The 25,263-nt window shown below is 41.3% G+C and overlaps 1 protein-coding gene across 2 annotated transcripts in view; it reads right to left on the reverse strand.

Annotated features, from left to right (window-relative positions):
* Positions 1-342: 342 nt before the first annotated feature.
* The window catches only part of LIPI (lipase I), a 212,519-nt gene continuing 187,598 nt past the window's right edge, over positions 343-25,263 (reverse strand). The window contains exons 10-11 of one of the 2 annotated variants that reach the window (XR_013599967.1): positions 9,682-9,881; positions 343-2,601 (exon numbers count right to left, since the gene is read on the reverse strand). Coding sequence is in view for 1 of the 2 variants with exons in the window: in XM_078658347.1 (XP_078514473.1) it covers positions 9,794-9,881 (88 nt within the window). In the remaining variant the exon portion in view is untranslated. Of the gene's footprint in view, positions 2,602-6,910; positions 9,882-25,263 lie in introns of those variants that run through there. The other variant, XM_078658347.1, reaches the window with a different exon arrangement.

The raw sequence follows: 25,263 nt of genomic DNA on the forward strand, positions 1-25,263 counted from the left end.
AGAGTCCTCAAGAATGTCAAGCGACAAAGAAAAAGTACACCGAAATCATCAACAACAGACCCAACCTACAGGTAAAATGCATTCAGTGCTTACTACCTGATCACTTGGTCTGCACTGAAGAAAAATTACTGCTAACACTCATTAAAGTTCTTAAGCTTCTGTTTTTCATTTTTAGGCCTGGCTTGACAGCCCAGCTAGGTCTGCAAGTTCTTTAAAGTATACATAGGATGGGCTTTGGGAATATTTCTCGCATCGTGGTATTGGCTGTTTGTATAACAATATGCCTTTCTTAGGGATGTTTGCACTACAAAGAGGGATTATTTAATATCTCAAAGTTACAAATGACGATCACACATTACATTCTTTATTTCATAGATACATTTTAGACAGAACATTGGCATTTGCTTTAGTTTTCTTCAGTACACCAGTGTGTTAGTATGTTTTAATTTGGATTAACAATACAAAACATACCTATTGGATTTACTAATGCTTGTTTTCAATAGTTGCTCACATTTTTGAAGTTTTGATGTAATAAAAAATCTTAATTGTTCTAATCTAATCACCAATCCCAACCCAACAACAATGTCCATTTTTGTGTGCTGGAATTTTATTATACAACCTAGTCTGGCAGAGTTCTCGATTATTACCCTAGTCTGTCTGATATGTAGGTCAGCTGCTAACCGTTCCCATTATTCATGTTTTTTAAAGGTCATTTTGAAGACGTGAAAGAGAGCAAGCGCAGACATTGACATAGACACGAATAAAGCAGCCTATAACACATTTGGAAAGAAACATATATTACTGTGGTCAAAGAAACAATTAATTAACACCTAATCTTCTATTAAAACTTGCAAATGTAAACCGGTTTACTCATAATGTGACATTTTGATCAGTGTAAATTAATGCTTTCTTTCCCTTTCTTACAAATTGTTTTGAAAGGCTTCTCCAATTTACACTTCAGATTCATACAACAGATATAAAAATCCCTTCTGCAAAAGACTTGCAATCACACCATTTAGAATAGCTAGCACATTTATTGCTCATTTAAATAATATCAAAGATAGGAAAAATGCTCTATTAATATCTGCTGTTGCTTGAAAGGTTGTTGCGTTGTTTAGATAAACTCTATAGATTGCCTTAACCTAAACTACCTTTAATATTAAAGTTTTTTTTTATCTACGAAACATAAATGATTAAAATAAAAAAGTAGATGAAAAAACAGTACACGTTTTTTACAGATATTTTCTGGTTCCACATTGCTGCAATTTTGAAATCATGCAGCTTAATAAATAAGAATGAAGTCTCTGTACTGCCGTTATCGTCAAACTGATTATCTTTACTCACAACTAAAAATCAGAATAGTAGCATTTAAATGCTCACACACACTAAATAGAACAACCCTAGGAAGTTGGGACATTTTCTGAAATAGTCTTGCATTTCACCAAAAAAAGTCAGTCCAAATTTAAGTTAAGGTAGACTGGCTGCCATAATGCTTGCGACCTGAAACGTAATGAACTGTAAAGCACCAAATTGGGATAGGGAGATATCTTGGACTAAGAGACGTCTTTGGCTGTGTAGCTGTCTTTGGCTAGTTAAGGGGACATTTCAATGTGGCCAAGCTAGCTCTCCCATAGAAAAGCACTGAATTACATTATAACACCCCATAATGCATAACTTCATTTTGGGAATATCTAGATCTATGGTTCAGTGAATTGCCTCTGGTGACGAGATAACAATTAGGTCCCACATTCTACCTATGGGTCAGGGACTAACAGTAATTTAAAATTCAAATGGTCGTTTTATTTTAAATTACTATTTTGTAAATGCCACATTTAGAAAGTTGGCTTTTTCCTGACTAAGCCAAATGCCATCCTTTGCCAGTGGTCAGTGTCACATGACTGTTAATGACGCTGTGGTGAGATGTGTTTTGCTCCCAGACAGTTAACAATAGGCTTGGGAGTGGGGAAATGTTTTGCCTCCTGAAAGGTTAGCCATCTGGGTGGTGCCCAGGAATTTAAATAAACGTCAGTGTCCCTAACCTATCACTCACACCTTGGCCTGTCCTTTCATTGACCTGATATCCATCTGGGCACCACTTGCAGTGGGAGAAGGGCTGCCCACTAAACCGGTTTGGAGCGACCACAAGGGAGGGTTGGCCCACTATACTAATAACACCTCGGTGCAACCACGTAACATTTTAGGATTTATCATGCAAGATACATAATAATTTAACTGATTTACAGATCCATCATGCGTAGAAACTAGAACTGTTGCTTAATTCATAATCCTTGGTTGGTGTCTCCCAGAGATAAAAACATTGGTCATCTTTCTCCCTCCATGGACATAGCATTAGAGCCATTTCCATTACAACATCCTTGTTGTTTTTAACATCCAGATTCCATATTTTACTCCCCATTTTAAGACCCCTGCCACCCTAACACACACAGAGACAACTCCACCCTCCCCTGTGTCCCCCCCATCCTCCATCTCCCTCCAGCCCTACCTCCCCTTTCCACTCTAGTGAAGCAGTCATACCCATTCCTGGTCTGTGCGCTGGATTGTGCACCCTTCTCCCTCCTGAGCATTGCTGTTAATGTCACTCTTAAAGGAGGGAAAAGAAAAAAGAAAGAAAAAAGAGAGATAAAATCAGCTCTTGTCAAGAAATGCACAAAGCGACAACCTCTCTCATACATATCAACACTGATACCCACATGAGATGTTTCCTCTAGCTACCCTCTGTTCACCTCAAAGAATCCTTCTCAATTCCAGGCATCCCCAGCGTATCCCCTGTAGTCCAGGATATAATGGGATTATCACCATTCAGCATTCCAACCATCAATAAGTTAAACCTTATCAATGCAGACTCTCAAGATATTCCTTAGCATTGATCTCTGAACAATATATGCATATCTTATTTTTAAGGGTTATCTTGAGATTTGCAGTTCTAAGAGGCCAAGGTGGCAGAAGGGCTGAAAACTCTAGGTGCAGATATCATATGTTTACAGGAAACACACAGCAGTGGCCAAAAGGTGCTTTTTGGACCCCCTTGGGTACTCTCTCTTGGTCTGTACTACACAAGCAAAACCATAAGGGGAGTGGCAATCTTAGTGAAAAGGAATGTTTTGTGGTAAAGCAGAGCACCTTGGATAAGCTTGAGTGAAGGGCAGTGGAGGAATGAAAAGATGGAAAGCTTTTTCCATCTTTTCCATATATGGTTATAACCTGGATGAAGCCACAGTAATGGAGAATTTGGGTGTGGAGTCGGCCTTGTGGCCAACTCCCCTTACAGTATGTGATGATCTCATTTTACAGATAGATTTCACACAGATTTCTTCACAGGCAGAAATGGATGTGGACTAGAAGCCAAGAGTGTATATGGTAGTACACCAGTGTATGTGAAATCATGGGCTGATTGATACCTGAGTTGGGCTTAAGTTTCCTGACCCAAGCTACCCATGTTTTTCTTAACCTGACAAGAAATATGTCCACCTGGATTACCTTTTGGTCTAGGCTGGTTTTTTGAGGGGGTGTGAATAGAGAAATTCCCCAGGGTCCTCTCGGACCATAATCCTCTGAATCTGGATTATCATATAACTGTCGCAAGTAAGCCGTGGTGCAGCACAAATTTGCCCACCCTTTATACGTCACAAATACCTAACCAATGCATGACATGAACGTGCACTTAGCACATATTTCTTGTGTGGTTTAATGAATTAATGTAAGTGTTGCATTTTACATAATTATAAAAGTGCATTCACAGTAGGATTACAGAATTTACTCATATCATGTGTTTTTACCATAACTGATTGTGATATTAATTAAAGTCTAAATGAATTAAAGCATGCTAACTTGAGAGAAAATTTACTCAGTATTAAAATTAAATTTGACTTTCATAATGTGTGCCTTAATATATTAACCAACACTTACTGTTTAGATAACTGGATAAAAACATCCACATATATGTAGAATGTGATTTAACTTAAAACAATACCAAGTTTATGTAATGTGTGCATCAATATTTCATATATTTGATTTAAATGTAGTTATTAACCATACTGAGACATGATTATTTTGAGACTTACTGAATGTTACATGTAATGTGAATCTAATGGACGTGAACATATATTCATGTGTGTTCAAACATGCAAACGCCTATTAAATGTGCACCATTGAGTTAATGCTTTAAGTTGACCTTACAATTTAGGCCTGTATTTCACCATGCTGCATAAATACTGTTTTCCATTTTCTGCTTACATGACATTTCTTGTAGGTATTCACATGCATTGTTAGTTGTAGAATCGATACCTTACGGTACTAGAGATAGAGGAAAGAGCCAGAGAACAAGACCATGACGAAGGAACATGGGGAACTAGAGTGCTAGCTGAAAGCACTATTAAGCAAATGTTGTGAAACCATATGTGCGTGTGAAGGAGATGTTGTTCCCATGTCAAGTGTGAGACTTTCTCCAGATGTTGCAGTATGAAACATAAGAAATGGACAATCACAATGGACTTCTGATGATATGTACAAAGTGGGTGTTACCTAGAGTCCTTTGTGTGTTATAATTTTATGTTCACCCCATCAGACTTCAGATCCCCTTTTTCCAGAGGCACTTTAGGAGCTCTCTTTCGAACCTTATCTGCCTCTTTATGAACTATATTTTACTTTGGACTCAGGGAGGTTTAGATCTTAATGCTTCCTTTCAATTCTTTCCTAATTATGGCTTAGGCTCTCTCACCCATAGAAGACCTTCTGAGATGCTGACACCTTCCCTACTTAATTTTCCTGGCTTTGTTTTAATTCCCATTATGGAAATTCCTGATTGATGAACAATCCCTTTAGCTGGTTCTCTGCAATAGGGGAGTTATATTCATCACTCCATAGATAAAAAATACTCGAGACTCTTTTCTGAGCATCAAGTCTTACTTCTAATCCTTTGTATTGCTGTGACTGAATTGCTTGTTTACCATTTGTTAGTTCGCATTAATTTCTGCCACAGGCTGCGACTGCCCGTCGCTGTTTTGTATTTCTATAACATAATTTTAAGAGCTGTGTATCTTAACTTGATTTTGAATATGTAATATAGACTTAGAGCCATAAAAGCCATTAACCCCTTCGACGCTCATGACGAGCTCAGCTCGTCATGAGGTGTACCACTGGTATACTCATGACAAGGTGAGCTCGTTGTGAACAATGGGTTTTTTCATTTTCCAGTGCACAGCGGGAAAATGCACCGCATGAATGCGGTTAAAGGCCCGCTCAAGCATAAAAACAAACATAACAAAGGAGCAAGCCTTTAATGACCGGTAGAGCCTGCTACGGAGTGCTCTAAGGCTATTAGAACATTTTGCCCCTAGACGGCAGAATGTTCTCATTTGTAAAATAAAGGCCTTACGGAGCCCGAGGGAGTTGAAATCCCCTTGTGCTCTGTGAGGTCTTTGTTCACAGCTGTGAACAAACATTGGAAAGTTGATGCTTTGGGCTTCTACCAGCCATTAGATGCCTGGAGCACTCTATTGTCTACAATGGAGCGCTCTACATTCCAATGTTCCAATAAACTTCTAAACCCTTAGCTACCGATTCTTGGTCCTCATTTTGTAGCCAAATGGGTTGCACTGTTAATTGATTTTGATTGATGCAAATGTTAACTCCCATCACCTCTCAGTGGTGGTCTGTCGGAGGACCAATTATAAGCAAGCATGCCCAAAAAATGCTGGATCAGTGGCATCAAACATTGACCTTCGATAGGGAGCTACTCCTCAATCCTGAATGTATGGAATATTGCAGGAGCGGTTGACGCAATCCATGGAAAGAAAGAGAAGAAGCTCATCAGTGGGCAAAGTATAGGACTCATTACAAGCAGGTATTGGGGGAGAAAATCTTGGCTTCAGCTTTCATACCTAATGAACACAGGTAAATAATGGTAAGGAAAATTACAAGGAGCAGGAAAAACAGGAAGCGCTCCATGTTAAGGCGCTAGTTTAAAATCAGGTCGTTTGTGAGCTCCACCAAACGATAGGAGTGAGTAAATGCAGTATAATTTGCTATTATACTAGAAAAATAGCCACGTAGTGTCAAACCTGGATGGTGGAAAGCTATGAATATAGCAATAGTGTAGGTAAGCTCCTACATTTTTTAAAAAAAAGCTCTACATAACTTTTAAATCTTTTCACTTGTCAATCCGATTTTTATGTTGAATCTCATAATTACTTGGTCCAACATAAAAGGTTGTAGTTGTCTAGTTAAATGCTTTTCACATTCAGATCTAACCTTTTAAATGTTTGTGAATATTGCCTACTGTACTGAAACTCCTAAATTACGTGTTAAATGTTGCCAATGATTAATTTGTTCTTTACATGTTACGAATAAATGTTGTAGCATTTCAGAAACAACACCCATTTATTTAAAGAAGTTGCAAAAGTGCTGAAAAAATTCCACCTCCAAGAAGCAGATTTTCATGGTATTATTTGGTCAGAAGCAGAAAATGCCTCTAGATAGAAGAGGGGTCTAAATCAACTGTAATGACGTCAATTAGGTGACCTCTACAGTGAGCCACCTTCGACAACAATCCTTAGAAATGTCAGTACTGGCATTTTTCTCTAACCACTAATAGAATTTTTTTTTTGTTTATTTGAAAATCAAGTAATATTGAGAACCTGGATCATCAACATATGACCGTCGCAAACTATTCATGTGGATGAAAGACTTGGTTACTAATTATAGCAGTAAGATTGGTCTCATCACAATATCTGTCAGTGGCACTCAAAAAAAGTATTTATATGGTGTGCAATTTGTAAATAATCACATAATGCCGCTGCTTTGTCAATCATTTGCGTAGGATTAATTATGGAGCAGTTCCCCTCCAGTCATAAATAACCTAAATGGAAATCATTAAATGTACATATTTGCATAAATTCACGTTGATTTTAATGCTAGAGCAAGAAAGTAAAGCAGTCTGAAATCATCATCACTTCAGTAACTTATACATTTACAACTTTGCTGTAGGTGGCACATGTATTTTTTTAATAAACATGGACGTGCATAAATATATTGTATCAACGTTGTTCCATTTTTTTAATCAATTGTCAATGAGAAATTATATATTCCGTACACACAAAAAGGATAAACGCTCTAAAGGAAACTGTCAGCCTCGCATGCATTATACTTCAATCAATGTTTTCTTGATAAATTAAATAATACTAATAAACAAAATGTTATTTACAGAAATAGCATTTTATATGAAAATACAAAAATAGAATAAATTAATATATTTATTGATTTTATATGTGACTTAAAAGGACTTAAAACTCTGAACAAAAATGAAGGCTAAAAAAAAATTTGCATTTTGTGAAAAGACATGTTTTTGATTTTATAATATGTAAATGTTGCTGAAAAAATGCCATGCTACTGTTACATAAAGACACAATCTGAAGCATGGATTAAAGTTATGGAAAAAAGCTTTGCTCTGCTGGTAAATACCAAAGAAGGGAATCGTATCAGTAAGTTGTATGTTCTGTGCCCAAAATTGGAAAATTGTGTCACCTTCAATGAGATAAGGAATACACATATAAAGCGTCGCATAACCCAAAATTCCCCATATCCTCAGCCACGCTGTGTTCCGTTTTAAAAATAGGATTCGCCATCAACTGAAATGTACCTGTTGTAGGTGGAATGGGGTGTCTAAAAATTGAGATAAACGGAGCTTCTGGCATCAGACCTCATCAGAGATTTATTGTATTATATTAATGTAACAGTGGGCCTTCAATGGTCATCATGAACAACCACCGTTCGTGCAGGTAACAGCGGTGGGGCGGAGGGGACGCGTTGAGGGGGCTTTCAAGAGACAATGCAGAGGGAAAATTAAATAAATAATTAATTTCCCCTGTTCATCGTCCCAATAAATACCCCCCAAGCGGCCCCATCACTCTGTTATCTGCACGGACTGTGGCTGATCATGAACCCTCCCTTCCTTCTCAGAAGGGGGTGCATCCAGAGCCAACAACTGCTTCTTGGGGAGGGGTTCACTGCTCCTCTCTGCAAAAGTCCTGTTTCTTTATGCTTATATGGATGCCTTGAGCATTGGGCTTAATTGTACCCCACCCAGACACACCATGTAACAGTGCGCTCTGGCTCCTCTGCAAAGGTGGGGAGGTGCATTGTTGGAGGCTGAAGCTGCTGCTCCAATAATGGTGCTGTTCTTGTGCCAGGCTGTTCCATTTCCTCACAAGACGTCACAGTTTCTATGTAGACATTTGCAACAAATTATTTTGCTGGGCACAATTCTATTGTCAGTGCACTAAATCGGTGTGCTCCTCCCGTGCCTTTTTTAATGTGGCTTTCAATTTTACTTGGGCCCTCGATATGAAAGATTACACGCTCTACCCAGTAAATTCACAAAATAGCTCATAACTGAATCAGTCTGCAATATAGTTAGAACCACTCTTCCCAAAGACAAAGACTCTATCCAATGCAGCTGAACTACATCTACAGTGAGCAATGAAATGTTTACAGAAGATTATAGGGAGATCCTACAGCAGCCGCAGTCAGTGCAGGTAACAGCAGTGCGGGGGCGGGGCCGGGTGGGGGGATTTCGAGGGACAATGCAGAGGGAAAATGAAATACATAATTCATTTTCCCTCAGCATCGTCCATCGGAATCCCCCCACCCAGCCCCACCGACCACCGTTGTTACCTGCACGGACTGCAGCTGTCCTACAGCACAACGAAAAGTTACATTATTTGGGGTATTTTTTATATGAAATAAGATGACAAGGCTCTTATGCATTTGGCTAATGTGTCAGTATCTTGGTACATCATTCCAGCTAACATAGTAACAAACCCAAAAGCAATACACTGTAACTTCTTTCCCTTGCCCGTCTTCCAGATATCCACTTCAACTGCCATTCCTTTAATAAATTCCTCACTGGCTTCCTAGTGCCACTACCCATTGCAAGTGAGTACACTGGGTGCAAATATTGAAGCTGTGGCACTTCAGGTTGTTATGCCACAAATCCTGTTAGATTTTTAGGACTCTTCTACCCTTTGTCTACTCCCTTGCGTGTTAACATAAACTCTAGCTGCCTCGTTCAATGTGATAATTACAGTACAACAGCAGTGGGTCAAAGTTCTGCCAGCCCATCATGATGCCTGGACACTGGAAGCTGGATCACCTTCTGGCAACGCACACCGCCGCCAATGACCAACCGGGATTGCCAATATGCATTCCACTGAATTATTCATTCACTGAATGAACACCTATTATATGTGTATGTATTGTATATACATTAGCACCTGTAAACCATTAATCTTGACTCAGTATTATGGCTCAGAAAAAAAACAAGACTGCTTAATCCCTCAAATGTAAAGATGCAACATTGCAGAAGCATCTGTTTCACTGGCATGCATTGCTCCACAAGCACATGTTATTGATTGCTACTAGAACTGCTACCTTCACATTTTATTTTACAATAGAGAAATACGCAATATTCACTCCGTATCACATGAAGATGTGAAAAGAAGCTTTATGATGAGGCTGGCATCTTGACTTCTTCCTAGATAAAATTGCTGAGTTTCACCAAAGATTTGTTTATGAGTCCCCATGGTCCACAAAGTGAAAAAAAGTCCTACAGTGAATGGGAAAGCCTCCAGGCAAGAAACCCCACAAAGTGGCCATTGTGATTACCTCTGTAAAGAGGAACTTCAATGGTTTAACCATCATATAGTTTGCTTCAACAAGCAATGGTTCAGTTGTCTCAAAATCTGGCTAAAATGTTCAGCTGGTCTTCATCATTTCTTTACATTTGCATCTTCTCACATGGGATAGGCTTGAAGATTGTTTCAACATTATCCAAAAGTACAAGATCATAGCGGCATAGCTGAGGTCTAAATGAGGGGAAGAAAAGAAGTGTCAGTGTTGTACATGGTTTGTAGGGTTCAGAGTATCAAATGTGATTTATAATCTAAAAAACATACTTTCTTTGTACATTTTGCTTGCGTGGTATCATGCATGGTGCTTGATCAGAATGTTTAGATCTGGCATTACCTGTTGTTTTCCTGTATACCATCTGCATTGAAAGTCTAAAGAAAGGACAAGAGATACAGTTGTTTGTTGCAATGTCTGTCCTCCATACCACTCCTTACATATTTTGGAATGTTGTAAAGTATGTTTGCCCTTCTTATTCCTCCAATTTTAAAGCATTATCATGTTTTCATGGTCTGCGTGTAAATCATGTACATTTTCCCTATCCCTATGTGTTCAGGGTGGAACTGTCTTTAGAAGGCATAATCAATAGTATTTGATCTAATATACTCCTGGCTCATTTGCTTTACACCCTTTTGAAAATCTTAAGAAAAATAAGTGCTCTGTTCTGATGCATTACTAACCTGCCTCAGATCCTGAAATTGTCTGGCGGTACCTTTCAACCAGGGTGGTATTACCTAGAAGGCTGCCCACTCTTTTGTCAAAGCCTTCCACTGTTGTTTGATATCTGCGTAGACACAAAAGCCATCACATGGCCTGTTTGATATTTTGTGGCTTGCCTTGTCTTTTCTAGTGTTGAATTCAACACTCTTTGTGTACTCTATAGATATTCATGACAGACTGAGACTTTCATTCTTTTGCTGTGCAGGAAGTGCACCCAAAGTTTACCTCCACCTAAAAACAAGGGTACATACAGCGTATCCATAGCGTGCAACCTGGAGTTTTGATGGTTTGTGGCAACTCATATTGGTGAAGGGGTACAAATCCTTGCATGGAAAAATCCTACAATAGAGTTTCCCGAACTACGGATTCCATTGTTGGTGGGTCAGGAAATAAAAATGTCTTTAATTGAGTGCTTCAAAGACAGAGGTCTAATAACACTATGGGGCATATTTACAAGGAAGTGGCGGAGGGCAGCGTTAGCCTCCTTGGCTTAACACTGTGCTCCGTCACTTGGGATATGTAGTACTGCACCATATTTACAAGAATACGGTGTAGCCTTGTGTTTCTCCCTGGGCTGGTGCTAATTTAGCTGCCTGGCGCCAACACAGGCACCCTGGCACCAGGGTGCAAAGGTGGCTGGATTGAGGAGAATGATTGTTCATGTGCAGGAAAGTGAACCTTCCTGCACATAAACAATCTGGAATGGAGTTCTGAAACTTCTATGAGTGCTGCTTATTGCATCAAGTTCAGGGATAATGCCATTTATACAGAACTGTGGCCAACAGGCTCACAATTCTTCACTGTGACGTCTGGGGCTTAGTTGACTAGTCTTGCTTTCTTGATATGCTCCACATTTATTTATTTTACTTATAAAGTTTTATATAGCGCAAACTTGATCCCGGAGGATATCAGAGCGCTTTACAATTTGAGGCAATGGTAACAAATCAAAACATGAGTCTAACATGGGGAATCTAATAGGCATTGAATCAAACAGTACACACATAACAGCTCATTTATAAATCTGAGTGAGCAAGTAGGAATGGGCTATACGATGGAGCATAGAGACATAAGGGGAGTACGTACAATAATCATATACAGAAGTAATGACCAGTACCAAAACAATAATCAAAATATTAGTCAGATGGGGAGTCTAATAGGCATTGAATCAAATGTTGAACATCTAACAGATCATTTATACGGTAAACAGTCATAATATCGATTCCAAAATATAGAATGGACATAATATCGAAGTAAAAATATAGAATGCACAAAATATCGAATGGACACAATATAGTGGTCAAAAATATCGAATTGAAGGTAAGTAATATCGATTTTCAAAATATTGAAGTCAAAATATCGAAGTATACAATATAGGCATTAAATATATCGAATTTTTAATAATATCAATTTTTTTAAAGTGTTTTGTATGTTAGTATATGTGTGAAAAGTGTATATTAATTTTTGTATTGTATGTTTAATGTATTTTAAGTAATGAATTTTATGTTATTTAATTTTTGCGTAATTTAATTCTGTAGCGGGTTGTGGTTTTATAGGGGAATAGGGTGGGAAGTAATTTAATTGTAATTAATTAAATATTTTTATTTATTTATTGGTATTCATTTTGAATTTATTGTTAATTTTTAATTGGTAATTAATTTGTATTAATTGTCAATTAATTTGTATTAATTGATTAATTGTTAATTATGTTAATTTTCTAAATTTATTTTCTGTAGCGGGATGTGGGTTTATAGGGGAATAGGGTGGGAAATAATTTAATTTTAATTAAGTAAATAATTTTTTTCATTTATTGGTATTGATTTTAAATGTATTGTTAATTAATTTTTAATTGGTAATTAATTTCTATTATTGGCAATTCATTTTTATTAATTGGTAATTATTTTTTATTAATTAAATATGTGATAATTATGATAATTGTATTAATGTATTTTCTGTAGTGGGATGTGGGTTTATAGTGGAATAGGGTGGGAAGTAATGTAACTGTAATTAATTACATATTAAAAATACTTTTTGTGTATTGATAATTAATTTACTGTTAATGTTTAATTGTTATTAATTGTTATTATTAATTAGTTTTTGTTATTGAAAATTAATTAGTTGTTAAGTAATTATGAATAGGTTATTAATTTTTAATAACTAATATGTAGTTGTATTTCTGATTAATTATTACATAATATTAAATTGGTTATTAATTTCAATTAATGTTTTATTGGTATTGACATTTAATTTATTTTTGATAATATATTAAATCATTACTTTCCCTACTGTTAAACTCACTGGAGTGGGAATAGTAATTTTCACCCTCCCGCTATCCAACGCTTTCCCTACTGTTGCACTCTCTGGAGTGGGAATAGTATTTTTTACCCCTACGCTATCCAATGCTTTCCCTACTGTTGCACTCTCTGGAGTGGGAATAGTAATTTGTACCCCTACGCTATCCAAAGCTTTCCCTACTGTTGCACTATCTGGAGTGGGAATAGTAATTTTCACACTCCCGCTATCCAACGCTTTCCCTACTGTTGCACTCACTGGAGTGGGAATAGTATTTTTTACCCCTACGCTATCCAACGCTTTCCCTACTGTTGCACTCACTGGAGTGGTAATATTAAATGTTACCCTCCTGCTATCCTACGGTAAAATATTGTACATTTTTTATTAATAACTTAAATTAATTATATCCTAATTTTAAGGTTATTTGAGTATTTTTAAGTATGTTTTAGTTAATTATATTTATTATTTCATTAATTTTAAATTACTTTTAAGACATTTAAAAAAAAATGATATTTGGACTGACTATATTTTTTACAGACTATATTTTGGATTCGATATTTTTGTACTTACCTGTTTGTAGATAGGAATTCGATATTTTGGCATTCTATATTTTGGGGACGATATTTTGGTAAGTCTATATTTTATCATTCTATATTATGTCAGTGATCCCATTTATTCACCTGGGTGAACGAAGAATGGGCTAGACGATGGAGCATATTGACTTAATGGGAGTACATTCAATAATCATTTACAGGAGTAATAACCAAAACAAAATAATAATCATATACAAGAATAATAACCAATACTATAATATGTCCGATGTGCTTAGAGCTAAAAAATTGCCCCTCAGGTTAAGGTAAGAATTTGTTCATGAAGAATCTTTTTGCTTCCAGTTTAAAAGCATCTTTAGTAGAGATCCTCCGAATTTCCGGTGGAAGACAATCTGTGGCAAAGACCCCTGAGTAGGTGCAGCTTTAGGGATGTATTTTCTGGGAAAAGCTACCTGATAGTCCCTTTCACTGGAGAACAGCAATTCGGCAGCATCCAGATTCTCTTCCAGTGATTTCTCTCACTTCATAAACTAGTCCCAAGTATACTCCACATATTCCCCATGTGGATCAAAGACAATCTCCAGCACCCACGCCCCATCTGTACCTCTACTTGTATTGTTTGTGGCTCTGCTGGTCTTTTAAGGACTTCTGTCATAAAGGAATTTAATGGCATGTATTGCCTTCCAAGTGACTATAAGATAAAGTTGATATGGTGTATGTCTCCCTTCCTTCCTGAGTCCTCGGTGGAGGATTGCCCCAGAAGCCAGGAAATTCATCTATTTAGCCGTAGAACCGATGAAGAATAAAAAATGAGGTATACAAAGCAGGAGGTAAAACAAGGACTATGATTAGGCCGTTTCTAAATACTGTCCCTAAGGTTCAGGCAGGTAATGCACAGCAATTTAAAACAAGGCTAAATATTATAGATAATCAAATTCTAACAAGTCTATTATCTTTGTTTTACTAACGACTGCAATGTCAGCATCTATCAGAAATGGTTAAGATTGAACCAAATCCATGGATATATATTGCATAATGTGGGATGCTTTCAGACTGCTCAATAACAGTTTTTCAAGTCAAGAAGACTGAAAGGTCTGGAATAGAACTGGGAGTCTCATTTATAAAGATTTTCCTGCTGCACTGCCCTCTGGCAAACGAAAATGGAAGGAATGCACTGTATATACCACAATGGGCTGCTGTGTGCCAACGAAGGCACCTGTGCACCACTAGGGGATAATTATTTTTGTGCTGGAAGGGAAACCTTTCTGCACAAAAATAATCACAAGAGGCTGTTTCCTCTTTCTATGTGTGCAGCAGAATATACACAGAGGAAAGGAAAAACGAGGGGATATAAAGATATTTCTCCTTGCTGTGCCTCCCTTAAGTTGTAGTGGTACAAAAGGGGGCGGTGATGGACGGAGTATCTGAACCAATCAAACACTCACACCCAGTCAAAAGATCTGGGTGTAATCCATCACCGTTCTTTAGCCCACTCTGCCACCCCAGTTCAGACATGTCCATATGCAAATCCGTCTGACCCTGTGCCTAATGGGAACAGTCCAGCCCGAACTGCCAAGCCATGCCTTCCCTGGACCGGAAACAAGCTTCCTAGGACCGTTTTCTGGCATTTCAGCCGTCTTCAGCCAGGCTTGCTTGAATCCAGTGGCAAAGTGAGCAAGAGACTCACGTCTGAGCATACCCTGCCAACTTATGGCGAACAAAGCGGTACAAAAGGATTAAAGGCACTGCCTCAGATTTACGATTTCTTGTGAATCTGGGGCAGTGTCAAAAAGCCATGGATGTTGCTGGATACGCCCCCAGCAACAACCATTGCCACCCCTTTAGTGCAGAAAACTGTGTTAAAGAGAAATATATTTACAAGGCAGCATTAAGCCTAATGAAGTGACTTAGTGCTGCCTCATAAATATGGAGTGGCCTCCTGCCCCACGGAACGTAACAAAAAGTGACATTCCATCGGTGCAAGGGGCCTCATAAATGAGGCCTTCGGTCTGAAGAGTAGGAGGAGGAATTTACAGGGCAGACTCAGAGCCAGGCCAATCAGTCTTTCAAGATTACAGAACCTGGCACTTCTGGGGCAACAAAAGAAGTGTAGAACCACATTGCCTTGCAACTTTCTTGTGTGTATGATTCCCAATGGTCTTTAGTTGTGTCCCTTTGCTAGATTTCCCTTCCCTCTGTGTGTTTTCTTTCCTCTTTTATTTTTTACTTATTCCAAACAATCTGTGTGGTTCCACTTTGATTCTGTGGTCAACTCTGATGCGGTGCAGTCTTTGGTATCCTGCTGCTAAACTTTTCCTTGCTGTTTCTAATGTGGAGTCCTGTTACCGCCGATTTTCAGGTAGTCTACCAATACATTCTAGGGTCATTAACAGCTGAATTCATTAGAGCAGCAGGTACGACCTTTGCAAACCAAACATGCCTATGAGGGGGAGTTCTGACCATGTAATACCGCCTTAGTGTAGTTCTGTTGCATATGAATCTTCTCTCAGACTATCTACCTACCATCGAACGGTAGTGCTTGAGTGACGTCTACATTGATATACAACCAAGGCCTATGTTTTCAAGAGAAATGAGTTGTGTGCCCAATTTTATTGTCTTTTTCACTTCATCAAATCCACATTTGCTCCTGGTAGTGTGCTGAATGTGGCAAGAATTTCTAAAGAACCCAGCTCATTAGTCTTCTTAGAGAGGGGGATTGGAGAATTACCATTGGCATCTGACCCCCACTTACCCCACTGGTTAAGGATTTTAACATTCAATAATTAAGTTTGTTGCATATTCATAGAAATTGGCAATGGCCTTTACAGCACAGTTTACATTTTGTGATCCAAATAAGGAAAATATTGCCACAGGTGAACAACGTGTTAGCAATACAAACTTTAAAGCAAAAGCATTTTGATTATTGGGGACAGTAAACATGTAGCTGGGGCTTCATCAATAGACCTCAGTCCCTCTCCAAACATCAAATACCAGAAGTCCAGATGAAAGGAAATGGGAAAACACACCTAAAAGATCTATTTCTTCACATTCTTCCACCGTCATGTCTCATCTCTATTCATTTATTTTTGTTATCCATCTCAGAACACTTTTATACAAATGTATCTTGAAGTGGATTCAGGCTTGGTCACAGAAGAGTAAAGGAGGCTTTTCAAGCTTAGTAGGTCAGTTACTTTATGACTGGTACAGAACAGGCAATATATCTGCTAAACAAATCAAGGAAATTTTTCCACAAAGCAGCTCCAGTGTCTATGACAGGAGCTATGTCAGGAGAAATATGAATGCAATAGAAGGACTGTTATGCCATAGCTAAAGTATACTAAAAGGTGATGGATAAAATACCTGAGTTAATCTCAGCCAACTATACCTGGCTGATGAGCCTCTAACTAGGGCAAAACACAGTCCTCGGTTGCTTGTATTCCATTTTAGGGAGGAACTGGCCTGGCAGTTTGGGCTGAACTGTTCCCATTGAAGCAGGATCACGACTAACTTGCATATGGCTGGGTACACACTGAGATGGCATGGTGTGCAAAATAAGAATCGACTCGGTTGCTGACCCGAGTAAATAGCAGTGGCTGAAATGAATTCAAGTACTCCTTCCCTCACTTTTTGCATACTTTAGTGTGCCATCCTAAGTGGGATGGCTATGCACAGACATGGGTCCCGTGCAAACCGTGCCAATGAAACCAAGCCATAACCAGGGTCCCTGGAATTATGCTGTTGTGTTACCGCTAAGTTTTTCGCATAAATATGGTTTTGTCACATTTGTCACATAATCCATCATCATTCAATCAATAAAATTGTTTCTAGCTCAAACAGTTCGGTACTAAAAACACAGCAACACAATTTGCCATGAAGTGGAAGCCAATTAAAAGCTTAACTGGTCACCTATCTGTTGCTTATTGCTAAAATCGGGTGCCAAACTGGTACTGATGTGATGCAACCAATGCCCAGCCAGCGAAACAAGTGTAAAAAAAATGGCAGCATAAAAAAGTAATTATGCCACTTAATATGCCTTTCTTGATGCATAATTTCCTCTGCCCCATAATTTGATCCTCCTCTGCTGCATTATTTAAGTGGCCCTGGCTATACCTGGCTGATGAGCCCTAACTTGGGCGAAACCGGTGATTGATTGCTTGTGTTCCGGTTCAGGGAGGACTTGGACTGGCAGTTCAAACTGAATTGTTTCCATTGGAGCAGGGGCAAGACTGATTTGCATATGGCTGGTTTCAAACTCAGGTGGCATGGTTTGCAAAGTAACAATGAACGAGGTTGTGGCCCCCAATAATGATAGAGCAGAAGTTACCTTTTGTAAATTATGATGAGAGAGAATAATTTCGACAATAATTTTTTCTGAATGACAATAAAAGTGTGTCATGCTTCACTCAAAAATTATAAATGAAACTCTGATTTAGATACTGCATCATGAAAGCATGCAGAATGTTAGAATTAACCTATATTATATCTTGTGTTTACTTAGAGATATGCACTCTTAACACCTTTAATGATACAGGTCTTGATGGGTTGAAAATGTGATAGTAAGAATAAAAAATATTTCTACAAACAAATTTGAAGTTTTCTGTGCTGGAAGTGAATAATAATTTCTTTTTTTCTTTTAAATTTCTTTATTGAGTTTAAGCATAGTTTACAATACTTGAAAATAACCATTACCACATCACATGTCGACAATGCAAATTGACCATACATACAGCATCCCAAAGGTCCTGAGCATTACGTGTGAGTCGACCTAGGCCGCTCGGGAGCGACCAGCTTAAGTTCTGTCTGCACGACACCGTTAGGTCCCTTATGATTCAAAACACATACCATGTGTGATCCCCGTCAACTATCCGGTCGAGGCTCTGTATCTGTGTCATCAGTAGTGGCTTGCTCCAGGCGATATGACTGAAGTGGGGACCAAATGTCACGGGGCGGGAAGAGGGTGGTAGGAGTTTGGCATAAGTGTGCAATTGGTCTTGGCAATATATGAGATCATTCAGCCAGTCTTTAAATGTGGGTGCCCTCCCTCTGCCCCATCTGCAGGCTACCCTTCCCTTATCTAGCAAGAGTGCCAGGGAGATGTATCTCCTCACTGAAACGGTTAGTTCTTCGGCGTATCCCAGTTGCGTAACAAGGGGGTCTTCGGGAATGTGCAGTCCGGTCATCCTATGAGTGCCCCCAACACCTCCATCCAGTAACGTCGGAAGGGAGGGTAATCCCAAGCTAAGTGCCTGAAGTCCGCTCTCTCACTTCCACATCGGTCACAGCAGTCGGTGCGCGGAGGCTAAGGCGCATTAGGCGCGTAGGGATGTAATAGAGACGCTGTAAGTATTTATAGTGAATGATGCACAGCCTGCTGCTAGCAGATACTTTCCCAGTCTGTTGGCAGCAGAAGGACCACTGATCGTGAGTAATGGGGGAGCCAAGTTCTTCCTCCCAGCGGGACTTAGACGAAGGGGGGTCGTGGGTGCAATCCCTTTGAGCGATGTGGTACAGCAGTAAAATTACATGTCTAGAGGTATTTTTCTGCAGGAGGTTGTGCAGCGGAGACATCGTGAGGGGCTCCTGTTGGAAGCACGGGGTGAGGGCCTTGACGTCTTGTCTCAACCGGATATAGTTAAAGCGTTCCACGGGGTTGGTATGGTAGCACCAAAGAATTCTTCACTGGTACAAAATGTACTGTTTATATAGTGACCCCATGTCTGAATGGAAAACTTTCGGAAAAGATGGCAGCAGCCTCCTCCCGCACGACCGGGAGGTCAAGCTGGCCCTGGAGGGGCAACAAGGGGGAGTATAACAGCCACGGCCGGCAGTGGGATTAAATGCAGGGCGGTGACGTGGGGAGGGGGAGGGGCAGGGTGGGGGGCAGTAATGTATGGATTATGGATTTTTACAGGTAAGTAAACATTTAAATAAATAAAACAAATTTCGTTGCGCGCACTGCATCGCATTTTGGGATGCAGTGTACTCAACAAAATTCGTTTTATTTACTATAATACGGAACGTTTTGTAAAATTCAGCCGAGAGGCCATCAGGACCAGGGGCCTTGCCAGACTGCAGCTGCATTATGGCGGTAATACTCTCAACGTCCTCGTGATGTGCAAGGAGAAATTCCCTTTGGGTGTCTCCAAGCCAGGCAATCGCGGTGTCGTCAAAGAAAGGGGTGAAATGGACAGGGTGTGTCCTGTGTGTGGTGTACAGGTTTTTCTAAAAGCGTTTAAAGATGGCAGCTATGTCAGAAGTGTCTCTGTGTGTGTGGCCATCCTCATCAGTGATTTCTAGAATAGTGTTAGAGAATCTAGGTGTGCGAATCAGGGCCACAAGCGATTTGCCTGGTCTCTCACCCTCCCCATAACGGCAGGCTTGATGGTATTTCCCTCTGAATGTACACTGTTTCTTGATAGTCAGTGAATAGATCCCACAGGCGCGTTTGTAACTCAGGGGTAGGTGGGACTTGCATCTGAGCTTCAGTGTATTTAATTTCTTCCTCTAACTTACGGAGTGTGGAGCGAATGTCCCTCAGAATACCCCCACCTTTGGCGATGCAGATTCCATGCATGATAACTGTGAAGGCATCCCATACCGTGGAGTATTGTGCGACTGAATGTTCATTTCAAGGAAAGAAATCCTCAATTTTTGGTTCGAGTTCAGCTTTCAATACAGGGTCCAGCAAGGCATACGTGGGCAGGCGTCAGGACAGGTATGGGGATTCTTCATTAGGGGAGTGAGCATGAGAAGATCCGGCGAGTGGTCAGAGTAGGTGCGCAGTAAATGGGAAGAGTGGGACAGCCATGGGGTTAGCCCTCTAGAGATGATCTAGCTGTGGGCAGTGGAAAAGCAGGAGCCCTCTATTTCTCGCAGGTGAAGGCTCCACCAAGCAACCACGAGACCGTGGTCTGCGATGATATGGTTAAGGGTATGATGTGCATTGGAATAGTGATGGGGTTGCGGGTGCAAGCGGTCTAGCGGTGGATCAAGTGTGACATTAAAGTCCCCTCCCCACACCACGTGCGTTGAGCCATTAGCCAGGATCTTGCCCCAGAGGACCAAGAAAAATGTGTTGTTGTCAGTATTTGTGCCGTAACAAGAGACAAGCGTTATGCAGTGAGCAGCTAATCTGTCCCATAGGATACTGTATCGGCCCTGGGGTCAGCGTAGGACCCAATGGGGGTATAAGGAAGTATGTGCTTGATTAAAATAACCGTGCCATGTGCATAAGGGGAGCATGAGGAGAAAAATCAGTAGGTTGCCCCACAGGATGCAAATGAGGTTGGGGTTGTGGGGCTAAGATGTGTCTCCTGGAGCATAGTGCAGTGTATATTGTGTGGGTCCAGGTAAGAAAGGATGAGGCGGCGTTTGTGTGGGTCGCCCTGGCCTCTCACGTTCCACATCAAGAGGTTGTATTCAGGGGGCTAGGTTGATTCTCCATGGTGACATGTTGAGAGCGTTATAGTGAGCTTAAGGTATTTGTCGAGCAGGTTGGTGCGTCAATTAAGCCTATGCGTGTTAAGTCAACAGTAAGTAAGTGGCGATAAACAAGTTCTCCTCCCTCACCCACCCAATTCAGCAGCCCAATCCTGCTGTGTCGTATTTCCCTTCTTAACTTCCCCAACCCCTCATGCTCCATGCTGCCAACGGGGGAAGGTGGATGCAGAGCTGTGAACCTGATAAAGCAGAGCATAATAGGGGTTCCCTAAGTGGGTAGCGGCAAGAGGGCAGACCAGAAACACTTCGCATCGAGGAGGGTGCTCGGGGGAGGATAGTGGAAAGTCTCATCTTGACCAGAGTTCTGCAGTGTAGTCTTTGGGTGGGGCAGCGGCCATCACCCCCGCAGGAGAGGCTCAACAAGGGCCCAGCATCTTGACCTTAATGAAGGGTGTTGCATTTCAATAAGTGGTCTGGTAGGATCGGCGACAGTGAAAGGTACCGAATAAAGGTCGCTGCAGACATCTTAAAGAGAGGCGTGCCCGTCATCCAACATCTGATGTTCCGCCAGTTCCAGTGGATCGAGTGGACGAGGAAGCACGATCTAAGGATTTCTTGGGTAAGGTTTTTTATAAAGTTGGTATGTGTTTTGGGGTTGGTAAAGATGTGTTGCTTCCCTAGGCAGGTAACTTTGAGGCATGCAAGAAAGAGCATGGTGTAGGCAATGTTCATTTGTTGAAGCTTTTTCTTCATTGGGAGGAATTTCCTGCTTGCCTCTTGGACGGCCATGGTAAAATCAGGGTATAGTGACACTTCTATGCCTTCGAAGAGCACCAGTCCACATTCCCTGCTGAGTCGTAGTGTGGTATCACGGTACCTAGATTTAAGGAGCCTCGCTATGATGGAGCGAGAAGGGGTGCCAGGTACAGGGCTGGGGCCAGTGAACGGTGCGCTCTCTCAACAATGAAGGCCAACGAGAAAGCTTCTCTACCAAAGGTCACGGTAAGCATGCGCTCCACATAGTCCTCCATTTTTCCCGTGGTGGTTGATTCCGGCACACCTAGGATCCGCAGGTTGTTGCGTATGGAGAGAGATTCTAGAACTTCATTTTTTGCGGCTATGACCCTCAAGACTTTTTCCATGTCGAGTGTTTTGTCTGCGGTCGTGTTGGAGGTGTTTTGCAAGTCGGAAATGCGGCGCTACGTTTCTGTAATCCGGTTTTCATGTTGCTCGCTTTTGTATGTGAGAGTGTACATGGGAGCCTTCATTGAATCCATTCTGGAGTCTATGGAGGTCAGACTGGATTGCATTATAAGGTGGAGTTCTTTCAGGTCCTCCGTGGAAGTGAGTTGATCAAGAGTGCGTGCTCCAGGTTGCTCACCATCCATATCAGCCTGCATTCTTGCGGGCCTCTAAGGTAAGTTTGGGCTACTTGCCGTCCGCTTTGCCCATGGCGACGACTGCGAGTCAGGGGGAGGCAGGCAGTGGATGTGCCTACTGGGTTGGTGTTTGAGGCCCCAGAGGCCGCAGCAGTGGCCGGGGCCTCGCGGGCCACCACAGGCAAGTTTGAATACCAGAAGATATGCAGTTTCTCGTAGTGTGTCTGAGAGTCCTGGGAAGGGATTGTTGCAAGGGACTAGGATGTTGGGCTCTACAGGTGGTGTTAGGCTGTTAGGTTGGTGAGAGTGAGAAGCATCGGCAGCCAGAGCGGGCTAGTGTCAGATCCTCCGCCGCCCAGTAAGAAGTGCATGTCTGCAGTTGATGAGGCATATGGAAGGAGGCCGGTATGCGTAGAGGCCTAGGAAGGGGCCATGGATGGTCCCATTGAGGAAGACAGAGGCGGCGCAGGTTCAGCAGTAAGCCAAGGGCGACAATGGAGGAAGGTGGTTGGCGGGTACCACTGGGCGGCAGGGCATGCGAGGAGGCCCTGGAGAACGTCTGTTTGTCCGTAGGAGCGTGGAGGGCTGTAATGAGTCGACAGACTGTAATAGCCAGTGAGCGCAAGGTCCTTGGTCGTGAGGAAGTTGCGCAGGGCCAAGCGAGGCATAGAGGCCGGCAGGGGGTTGCAGGCCCCAGGCTGTTAGGAGGATGTCATCACCGGGAGGGAGGCATGGTAGGTGTAGCAGTCTTTCAATCCGTGGGCGGGGGAAGAGGTCAGAGCCCTCCGTTTCGGAGTAGGCTGGTATAGGCCTCGCCAGGTCACGGTCGCACTTTCCTGCCACACAGAGCGAGCAGCGCCGGGGTGGCAGAAATTATTCCAGGCCGCTCCTTCGGATCCACAGAGGCCTCCACAGTGCCCGGTGGCAGCTCTCAGTGCAGGTTGTTCAAGCCAGAGACGGGCCAAGGTGGAGAGTGAATTTCAAGTGTGTCCGCTCGGCCAGTGCGTCTCAGGACCCCGCAGCCACGGGAGAGAATTCCGTGGGGAGACAGGCATAGGGGAGGGGAATGGCTCCCAGGGGCACCGCAGGCCAGCACCGTCTACGTCTGCCCCGGGTCACCGCAGCAGGGCCACCAACAGCAGTTCAGCAGTAATCGTCCTCCCGGCCCCAGAGGCCCCCACGGCCGCAAGATGCATCAAGTAGCAATGTGAAAGCAGGACTATCGTGGGTCGAGGCCGCGGCGGCAATCTCAGAGTGGCACGACAGTGGCGGCTGCCATCTTAGGTCAACAAGGCAAGAGAATGTGGAGGCGACTTATGTGGCCAGTGGTGTGATTTCTGCCGATATCTCTGCACCAGTGGATATTCCACTACTTCATCAGCAGTTCATCTAGTGATTGAGGGCAAGAGATGAGGCGGATGTTGAGCCGATTGTGCCCCGAGCTGCAGGAGCCTCACTTAAGTGCAGCCATCTTGCTTGGCGCCCTCTAGCAACCCCTGTGAATAATAATTTCTAGTTGTAACGAATACACTGAAAATGACAAATGAAAAGTAAGAGCTAGATGTGAACGTTTCCTCAAATGATGCCTTTGAAATGATATGTGCTTTAATTAACATATACGCGATATATGTACCTTTTCCATTTATATGTGAAACTGTAAGATCTTCAAAATGTTAAGAGTACCCTATACTTACATGAAATCATGATTTAAATTAAACGTTTATTAACGCATTCATTTGTGAAATTAATATTATATACTATTCAATCTGAGATGCATATTTTAGTTTAATTCATCGAAAAAGGAACTGTTTTTCATATAGGCCTCAAATCTTGCTTTTCTCTAAAACGTGAACTCATGAACAGTCTGAAGTCTATGGGAACTTTTAGTGAAGTTGCCACTTGAGCACTAACTCTCAATCATTTCCTTTGACACAATACTGTACTGCTGACTGTATCTGCAACAAAAGGACACGTGCTAGAACAGATGCTTGGGAACAGAATACTGAAATGACAATACATATCTTCACTTACTTTCTGAATATCTTATTGTCCGTACGACTAAATAACAGTGATTTAAGAAACTACATTACATGAACTTTTAGACTCTTCCGTATTGTCTACTTTTTACCTCCTACATCATTCTCACCCTATCGTAGTTGACCATTCGGACAGAGCGGTCTGATATTCCTGATGATGTCAAGGGCTGTTGTCCGGAAATCATTGGAGTATAATTGATCAGATCTTGAAACTGTGGCAGAGCATGTGTGATCAGCTTTACAGCACTGAGGCTGACGACTTGGACATCTGAGAACTAATGCAAACTGTGATGATATACTGCAAGTTGCTACTGGCTGGTATTCTAGCGTGGTGGAACCTTTCGGCTGAAGGGTTTGCGCCATATTGCTGTGACTCTGGTATTAGAGCTACAGACTAAAACAGATTGCTGTCTTTAACAACTAGAACTGGTCACATGGAGCTTTTCTGAACTTCTGTAAGGGTTTGTATGAGGCTCAACTGATTTTTTATTAATCTATATGTAATAGATGCCCAAAGCCCCCTCAGCTGAGAAGTTTAAATTCTTGTCCTTTTGGATCTCACCAAGTTAGTTACTGCTTTATTAAAATCATTACTAATTAAAATGTAGGATTGTATGCTATCTTACTTAAATGTCCTTAATCCTGGAACGTTGTACTAAATTTGAAATCTGAACTAAACTCTGCTGATTCTGACTCATCATTCCTTGTGGGTAAACCAACTTGGTTAAAATCTCTTTTGATCAGTTATCTCAAAGATACTGAACAGTAATTGAGTATAGCAATTATCATATTCCTGGCCCTCATTTGATAATTGTTCATCTCCTGAATATTCCAGTCCCTTTCAGCACAATACAAGATCCATCGGAGGACCAATTGAGTATGGTGGGTAGACACAGGTTAAAGAATAAATTATCGCGAAAGTATTAGAAAGAAAAATCTCTGGGCCCGGTACGTAAACACTAAAACAGTAATAACTATTCCATCTATCACTGTTTGTATACTTTAGCGTTATGCCATAGTGGCATTTCAGACCTACCGTCACTTATGTAATTTGCAAGACACACCCCAAAACAGTGTTCCATCTTGGAGATTGATCAACTAATACCCCTATGTGCTGGGAGCTTTATCACAGTATGTGGAGGACCT

The sequence above is a fragment of the Lissotriton helveticus genome, chromosome 8, assembly GCF_964261635.1.
Source record: "Lissotriton helveticus chromosome 8, aLisHel1.1, whole genome shotgun sequence".
In the NCBI taxonomy this organism is placed as follows: domain Eukaryota; kingdom Metazoa; phylum Chordata; class Amphibia; order Caudata; family Salamandridae; genus Lissotriton; species Lissotriton helveticus.